Source organism: Notechis scutatus, chromosome Z (assembly GCF_049901735.1).
Source record: "Notechis scutatus isolate UNSWTSFEM ecotype Mainland chromosome Z, rNotScu1.2, whole genome shotgun sequence".
Lineage (NCBI taxonomy): Eukaryota > Metazoa > Chordata > Lepidosauria > Squamata > Elapidae > Notechis > Notechis scutatus.
Window position 1 is genome coordinate 86,590,571 of NC_142025.1, and position 9,292 is coordinate 86,599,862.

A 9,292-nucleotide genomic window follows, 5' to 3' on the forward strand; every position below is an offset into this window, starting at 1 on the left:
AGAGTTCCGCACAGTGTGGCGTTACTGCCAGTTCAAAGCATGCCTTTACTAAGGATCTTAAAACTTTCGTTTCACTTTGCTGGGAATAGAAGTAGTGACTACGGTTGCTCAGGAGAGTATGCTAAGCACATGTTTCTGAACACTAGACTGGAACATTTCTCCTCAGCCTGGTCGGCTGAAGGTGGCTTCTTTCCCATATAGCGGGGAGAGTTATTCTGGAAGTCTTTGAGTGCCTCCGATGACAATTCGTTGCGAAGTAGTAAAGTGCAGACTTAAGTTTACGAACTTCTTCATACAAAAGCAGAGCCCCGTAGACTTTTCTAGTGTAGCATTTATACGAGCCCAACCAACCCATTAGGCCAGAGGTCTTCAAACTTGACAGCTTGTGGACTTCAACTCCCAGAATTCCTCCTCCAATTATGTTAGCTCAGGAATTCTGGGAGTTGAAGTCCACAAGTCTTAAACTTGCCTTGCTGTAAACCTTGTCTGTAAACCGTGATTTACGGCTAAATGTTTGCGAACACAGGCCCATAACTCGGAATTCTTTTGAATATCTGGTCCTCAAATTTCGAGAGTGAGAGAGCGATTTCCCGGGGAAGAAGCCGCTTGCCTATATTCTGGAGCAGGGGTCTCAACCTTGGCAACTTTAAGACTTGTGGACTTCAACTCCCAGAGTTCCTCAGCCAGCAAAACTGAGGAACTCTGGGATTTGAAGTCCACAAGTCTTAAAGTTGCCAAGGTTGGAGACCCGTCTGGAGTGTTGTCTCCACCTTGATTTCATGCCTTTCACAAGTGAGTCGGAAGCTCACAGTGCCCCAGTCCCCCAACATGTCACGTTGAAGTAAAACGGGCAGTGAATTCCCTAGGTAATAAACTGTGTGACTGATGGGAAAAAAATAAATTTTGCACACCTGCCCGGGGACACGCTATGGCTTCATTTTCAGCTTTCATATAACCCCGGGTTAAGGTACAGAACTGGGGACTAAAAGTAAATGGTGCCGCAAGGATGCGCTCAGCCCTGGCTTCCCTTTCAAACAAGTCCCGGACCAAGCGCTGTACAAGCGGCAACTCTCGCGAGCCTTTAGTTGGCCCTCTCCTTGGTCCCGCCTCCAGCACGGTCCCGCCCCTTTGCACCCATCCACGCCCCAGACAGCCGCTGAGTGGTGCCGAAGGGGTCCCGCCTTCTTTTCGCCGCGGCCGCAGCTTCTCTTTCTGTAGTTGGAGGTTGGGCGCGTGAGGAGTTTCTGCAGTGCTGACTGAGTTCTTGCGGATGCGGGTGTTCAGTTGTCAGCTTGGATCCCTGATGGAGGTAAAGTTCATGCTAGTTCTCGTTAGGCAGATCTGAGTTTGGTCTGGATCTGGGCGCCTATTTTCAGTACTAAATTAATTTAATGTTGGAAATCGAAAGGGTATTGTAAATTAAAAACTCACCGGCATATACGAGGAGTTATTTCCCTCTCTCCGGGGAGTGATTACAGACCACACTGCCTTTCGCTTGGTGGTTGGGACCTAAATCCAGGGCGATGCCTCTAAGCGGGCTTAACTCTTTTCCACTGTCCATATTCTCTAAAAGAAATGAGCGGCTTAGAGATAAAAGATTTGGATCGCTTGCGGAGTCTCTCGTCGCTCACCTGTCTGTTAGAAGCCGCTCCGTGAAATTTGCGGCCACCTCACTTTAAAGTAGTTTATAATTAAGGCAACAAAAAGACCCCACTTTTTTAAAAAAAAATTGTAGGAAGAAAGTAAAAAGCTTCAGGGAGTAACTTTGTATGCAGGCTCCCTCTCTGATGCATTTGTTGGCTGAAAGTTTGCCGGTTCACGTTATTAAGATGCAGCCTTAATTTTAAAAAGGCTCCTGCTGTCGTTTGCAGTTGACAGAGCTAGGTTTGAAGCCTACAGTCTGTCTACTTTTGGATGCGAACCTTGCTCATTCTTTGTAATCTTTGTATAGAAAGGCATTGAACATACATATCTAAATCTGATTATAATGTCCAAGTCCAACTGGGGTTAGGAAGGAAGGGAAAAATTACTCTTCTGATTATAAACAAATATCCTTTCCACCCATATATAAAGAACAATAATACAGTGGCTGTCATATTAGAAAGCATGATACAGCCTTGTTTTATAGGAAATTTTGTGCCTGTTTGTAATCGATTGAAGGCTGACTGGAAAATTCTTGGTGAAAATTGATTCTGTTTTCAGGTTATGAGTTACCCAAAATTGTGGAGGGGATATTACTTAATTCTGGCTGATCATTACTATCTTCTGGCCTTTATGTGGATTGGGAGATATTGTTTGTCCTTTAGAGTAACAAAGCAAAATTCCTTCTGGTACCCTAATTACGGTACATTTTACTACATATACTAAAGCCTATTTGGATTAAATTTAATTCATGAAATTTTATATACCGTAATAATAACATTTTTCATAAGTCCATTCGATCAGAATGGATTTAACCTGCATTTGTTAGAATTAAAGATGCAAGAACACATTTTATTTGTGAAACAATGGTGTGTGTGTGTGTTTATATATATATATATATATATATATATATATATGTTTTCTTAAGTTTTCGGTACTTACATGTATGGTGTTCGGCTTGGTTGGGTATTTTCCACGTCATTGTAGTTCTTTTAAAGTTGTAGCAACGTTTCAGCAGAATCTCATCTGCCATCATCAGGCTTCTGTGCCTGATGATGGCAGATGAGATTCTGCTGAAACGTTGCTACAACTTTAAAAGAACTACAATGACGTGGAAATACCCAACCAAGCCGAACACCATATATATATATTCATTCATTCTTAAGTTTTTGCGGGTACTTACATGTATGGTATTCAGCTTTGTTCGGGTATTTTCCCACGTCATTGTAGAAATGTTGCTACAACTTTAAAAGCACAACTACAATGACATGGGAAAATACCCGAACAAAGCTGAATACCACACATACATACATACATACATACATAATCAGATTATTTAATGTAATGAGGGATCTTACTTTAGGAATAGTCTAGACTAGACCAAGAATTTGCAACAGAATCTGTAGAATCTTGTCTGCTGCAAAGGAATGTCCCAATAGCTATTATGTAGGTGGGTTCCTTTATTATATGTCAGGACAATATAAAGTTTGGCTTATGATATTTGAGATTAATCTATTAATTTAGATTTATTTTGGATATCTGAAGACTATCTTCATACATGATATAGGTACTGAAGAAAAACTACATCAATTTTGTTCTTGGTATCCAAAAAATGGACCTTGCATATGTGGCAAATGCTAGGATGATGAAGATGAAAATTACATCTTTAGACATGATCCATGTACTGTATGCTTTCATGGGTTTAAATTAAGTATTAACTCTGACTCTTGTTGTCACAATTTCTTAGCTGTCGTGAGCAGTGATCATCAATTGGTGCTTTTCAAGATTTGGTGTCTATTCAATGACTATGGGGAATCAGTTGGCACCTGTGCCTCCTTTCCTGCCTCACTTGCAGGCTCTGCATGTGGTCGTAGTTGGATTAGATGCAGCTGGCAAAACATCTCTGCTTTACCGTCTGAAGTTTCAGGAGTTTATCAAGAGTGCACCTACCAAGGGCTTCAACATGGAGAAGATCCGAGTGCCACTGGGAACCTCTCGCATCATCACTTTCCAAGTATGGGATGTGGGCGGCCAGGAAAAACTGCGTCCTCTCTGGAAATCCTACATGCGCCGAACAGATGGGGTTGTTTTTGTAGTCGACTCAGCAGAGGTTGAACGTTTGGAAGAGGCTCGAGTTGAATTGCACAAAATTACACACTCCTCAGACAATCAGGGAATTCCTGTGCTTGTGCTGGCTAACAAACAGGATGTGGCACATGCACTCTCTGTAGCTGAGGTGGAGAAGCACCTTGGCTTACATGAACTATATACTTCAACGTTGAGCCACATCCAGGGTTGCAGTGCCATTAGTGGACTAGGCCTTCAGCCAGCTCTGGAAAAACTGTATGAAATGATTCTTAAACGCAAAAAACTCCTTCGCAATGGTAAGAAGAAGTGCTGAGAAACAATGTTTCCACCTGGACAAAAGTTAATAATCATTCCAAGCATGATTCATGGCAATTAATGGACCAAGTCTTCAGTTTCTTCCTTAGTGGTTTTTAATTATTGGACTAAAGGGTTGTTTAATATCTAAACATTTATCATGTCTACTTTCCTCTTACCCTAAAGAGAATGAATATCTGTCTAGACTGGGGAGGGATAAACTTTTTTCAAAGTAATGGGTTGTGCTCTATGAGTTCAGCAAACCCTTCATAGTTAAGTTTACCTTTAAAAAATATCTCCTTTGACTCTTTTCAAAGGCTCTTGTTTTTTACATAAAGCATAACTTAAATTATTAAACAAATTGTTTGTGGGCTTCAACAAGGCATTTTTGTCATCTTCAATATATTAATCAGGCAACTGGAGTGAGGAGGAGCTACCAGCTTCTTTGGGAAAAAGCAAGCATCAGATGGTATTTCTTGGAAAGACGAGTAGCATTTCACTTTCAGCAAAGCCCTGCTGGACCTCAAGGCACTATAGATATCATCATTTACTCTTCTCAGCATTTGCAGATTACATGAGCAAGAAGAATGAGGAAAAGGCAGCTGAAACTGTTTATATTTTCTTGGATCCTTCACTTTTTCTAATAATGGCAGTCTCTACTTTTTTTTTTAATAAAACAGCCAACTAACTCCCTCATCTCCTTAAGAACAGAGTATGCCTTATTCGCAGATAGGCTAAAGCTTTGGCATAGTTCATTTTAGAAATAAAGTATTGGATATACCTTTGCCTGAGAGGATGAATTGGCTTTGAATGGTATGACTGGAGAGAAAGGTAAAGGGACAGAGCGGTTCATGAAATGAGACGACGATGAGTAGCAGGTGTTTCTTTTCTGACAATACTTCCCACTTCCAAGCACAATTAGCAGAAGTCTAGATTTGGCACGGCTTATACTTTGACAAGAGTTTGAATTGAGGCAGTACTTCCAAATGAAATTTTCAAGGCCTAGGTTACTAGGTTCCAGTAAAGAATAATTTTAAAAAGCAAAGATTGTTAGAGGAATAAAATGCAATTGCATATGATTAATAAATTATTTTCAGTGTGATTTTATGCTGTGAGTTTTTTAAAATCTTTTTCTATTTATCTTTAAATTTCCTTTGCTTTGGTAGACAAAACTGAACATAAGTATAATATTTTTCTAAGCATATAATCATTCCAGTCAGACAACTAACTCATATCTAGGCTGAAGGGCAATGGGAGCAAGGTCCTTAGGTAAAATTGTGCTCCCAGTAGTTCTAGCTTCCAGTCAGGTCAAGTAAAATTTTACATGATCACTTTTGAGACCAAAAGAAATGTACCATCTAGTACAATTATCAAACACAATTGCTTGATGCAATTCTACTAATTCAATTGGTAGAAACAACACTTTCCAGATGTATTTTTCAAAAACATTTATGTTTATGGTGAAGATAACATTAAGTCATTACTTAGATTAAGTGTTTTACATCATCAAAAATACAAGTTGTTTTGCAGATGGATACAGAATTCATACTTGTGCTTTTTCATATTAATCGGGCATATATTGCACATTTTTTGCAGTCTGTAGTAGCAGTTTAACCTCTGGCTCCAATTCTTTCCTTCAATCCAATTCTTGCTGGATTGTTATTTGGCTTCAGCTGAAATTATTGCCCAGTTTATAGCAGATTTTTCTAAATTGATACCCTCCCAAATATGTTGGATAACGTTGTAGGCTGAAAATTATATGGTTTTTTTTAGCTTTAACATATCAAAGATGGCATTAACTTTGAAATGGTTAGTGAGTGGGAGAAATCTTTCAGTAAACATCTTTTTCAAATACCCCCATTACATTCCTGCTGGAATGAAGCCCACAAGGACTCATGAATATATATTTTAAAATACTTAATTCTCCTGTCCAAAATTATATATAGCTTTTATAGCTTTTAGAGGCTTCATTTGTGGACATGAGAGAACAGAACAGTGCAGGAAAAGACTTCTGTTTTCAAAGAATTTAAAAATGCTAGAAGTAACCTGTTGAGATGATCGACTTTCAAAATGAGATGCCCTTGTATGCTTCTACTGGTACATTCATTTAAAAATTAGTAATTTAACCCCTAGTTCCAGCTCTGTAAGGAAAAACAATTGTGATTTATACAATGGTGAAGTGACAGCTACTTGGTTTTCTCTTTTGATGTGTGAATTCCTTTTTCCTTACTGGAGGACTGCAATGTGGCATTATTAAAACAGGTTCTAAAGTCTAAGAAAACCCCAGTTCAAATGAAGCCCTTTGTGTTAGTGATTCCCTGACTTTTCCAAATTAGCATCCTGAAACCATTTTGTGTTATAGCTTGCATCTCTCAACCACTGAGCTGATGTCATGTACAAAGATGAGTGATAGTACAGTACCTCAGTTCCTGAGGGTACGATTCAAGAAATTGTGCTACACCTGTCTTTCTGATACTGCACCACACTAATAGCTATGAAGTTGTTTCGGGTTTGTAATTTAAGGACAGCCCAGAGCAACTCTTCTGTTCACAGTTCTGTTTGATTTTTAACCAAAAGGAATTTTTGTGCAGGTTTTGCCTAAAGAGCATATTCTATGAAAATAAGAGATAATTTATGAAGAATAATGCTTCAGGAAGAGGAAGAATGTACCTAGCACTATGCAGTATACTTTTAAAAAGAATTCTCAAATTTTCAAAACTAAATGCCTTAAAATTTAAAAGTATATTTCAGATGATTGCCCAGCCAGACGCTGCCTTGCAATGCTCAAATGACAGGGGTGGGATGAGAAGCAGTAGCTGAATCATAAGAGATTGAGGGCAATGGGTTTAATCCTGCCCCAGAACACTTATATAAGTGCTTTCCAAATCCAGCATGCTGTGGCACCACTCCCAGGATTAGCCTTGTTGACTCATGATTCTCCCGTGCAGATGTTCAGTCTCTGGTATGCAATCGGTTCAATGCTAAAGTGCTGCCTACACTTGCTTTCTAGTGCAGGTAGGGAGATAGATGTATCTTGGAAAACAGCTTTGAAATCTAAGACTGTCCATATAAGGAAACATTTGTTTTTTTAAAGTGCCAAGCTACATTCATCAACCTCAGATTTCTTAAATCACAGCTATTAGCTATTAATACCTAGCAATTCAAAATTTTGATTTGCAAGTGTGAATGGGTGAATTATTTTATTTATTTTTAAATAGATGTGGGAGGCAAATAGTTATCTGGCTGTTATTTTGCAATTGGTAACATTCTGCATGAGCTCTAGCATGCTCTGCTCTATACTTAAGTGACTTCTCAATCCTAGCATTATAGGCTTTGGTATAAAAAAACAAAACAAAACTGGTCTGTTTATTGAATCCCGGTGAAAAGCCCCAGGTAACATATGGGGCAAAAAGAATGCTGAGTTCAGCCGTGTGGAGGGAAAATTAACTACAAAGTATTTTTTCTTAATTAATTTCTTAGGTCGGAACAATCCAAAAGCAACTGCCTTCCATCTTCAATCTCCACCTATATCCATGTTGTCCTGCAGTGATGGGAAGGGGGCTGCAGGGCAGCCTGTTTCATGAATGAAACTGCTTCTTCAAAATAGAAGATGTAATTTCTATCTAGAACTGGAATTCTGTATGTGGAATGTAGTAAGAAAAACTAAAAATGGAGGCATTGGTGAATTGTTTCCCCCCTTCCTTATAAAAAACATCATGCCAAACCCAACAACATTCAATCATTGATTAGAGAACAGTATCATGTCTGGGAGAAGTCTGGGGTGGAACACTTCCCTCCATCTGCAAGTTTTGTTTTTGAAGGGAGGAACATTCACTCATATTGGAAACAATGCAGTCCAGGTGGATGTTTTCATACTCATGAAAACATAGTGAACATATTAGTAAAACCAGAAGTGCTGAATTTTCATGATGGTTAAACCTGACTCAAATGCTGGAAAATCCAATATATTCAATAAATTTCTAAAATCCAATCTATCATGCTCTGAACTTCAGTGAAAGTTCAAATAAAAATGTTTAAAACTAAAGCCCTTTTAAAATGTTGTCTCATCAGTAATTACTTCTGAACTTCTCTCTCAAGATTTAAGACCACATATTCAAAATCCCCTAATAACTATGTTTTGAAACAGTTCTCCAATTGCAAAAAAATGTTTTAAAGGGAATTAAAAAAGAAACACAACAAGCTATTCATTCTCCCAGAGTTGTAATAGATACAGGATCTGAAAAATAGTGACTAATAACAATGGAAAATTGGGGGCGGGGGTGTAATTTAGCTATGGCAGTTATGGAAAAATTTCTACTTGGAAAGCTTCCTACAGAATTTATGTAGAGAATTGTATTATTGCTATTAGAAAGGGGAATAAAGAGAGATTGGATATGTTCACAAGACTCGTTAAGCTAAACCATTTGCTATGTAATGTATGCATGTTCCATTTTAACCCACTTTTGTGACTTGTAATATATTTAAAGTCTGAAACAACTGTCATTTAGTTTTTCTGGACTTGTAATCTTCTTTGGTTCAGAAGTTGTAATCTTCCTTGGTTAAAAGTCTCCATTTCTCAAAATCTCAAAAATCATGTTCAAAATATAGTTAAAGTGACTTCTGTTGCCATACTCCTGTTGTAATCTAATGTTAACATCCTTGACCTGTAACAGAAAAAGGCTATGGCTGGAAATGATAGGTAGAAGTTGTTGACTTCCTGATTTAATCTGCTTCTATCATAAAGACTGAAAGACTAATATTGAATATACTATAGCTTATATAGAACAACAGCAAAGCAGCATCTCATCCTAGTGTTGTCCAGATAATTGGGAATTTTGCAACTTGGAAACTCATCACAACTGATTGCCACCAGCTTTGGAAAGGTTGCAGGGAAGAGGAAGAGTATCTCTAAGCACCAAATTTGGTAATCAGAGTAACCTGCAAACATCCTTGGTATGCAAGAAACATAAGGCTTCCTGTTGAGAGGGTAGTGATTTACAACAACTTTCAGGTTTCCTTATATCAGACTTGCATCTCCTCTCAGGGAGTGTTTGTGTATGTGTGGTTGAAACTTGGACCTTGAGATGAGATGTGGGTGTTGCTAACAAAGTGTTATCAACTATGTCTCTCCAAAGGCAGATGTTGGTACAAGCAAGCTCTGCATCTACCATGATTTTAGAAGAACTGTTACAGGAAATGCCTCTTTTGCAAATGTGCAAATGATGGAAAGATCTTGCCATCCTTTCTTAGTGTTATGTTCCTTGAAGTG

General features: G+C 38.5%; 1 protein-coding gene across 2 annotated transcripts; it reads left to right on the forward strand.

Moving 5' to 3' along the window:
- Positions 1–1,181: 1,181 nt before the first annotated feature.
- ARL4D (ARF like GTPase 4D) lies at positions 1,182–7,747 on the forward strand. 2 transcript variants are annotated; one of them, XM_087945558.1, is made up of 3 exons: positions 1,182–1,309; positions 3,389–4,025; positions 7,504–7,747. In XM_087945558.1, the coding sequence occupies exons 2-3, from the start codon at positions 3,443–3,445 to the stop codon at positions 7,605–7,607; spliced, it is 687 nt and encodes a 228-aa protein (XP_087801684.1). In that variant the 5' UTR covers positions 1,182–1,309; positions 3,389–3,442; the 3' UTR covers positions 7,608–7,747. The 2 variants fall into 2 exon arrangements, with proteins under 2 accessions (XP_087801684.1, XP_026541893.1); XM_026686108.2 differs by lacking the exon at positions 7,504–7,747 and having other exon boundaries at positions 3,389–5,130.
- Positions 7,748–9,292: the final 1,545 nt, after the last annotated feature.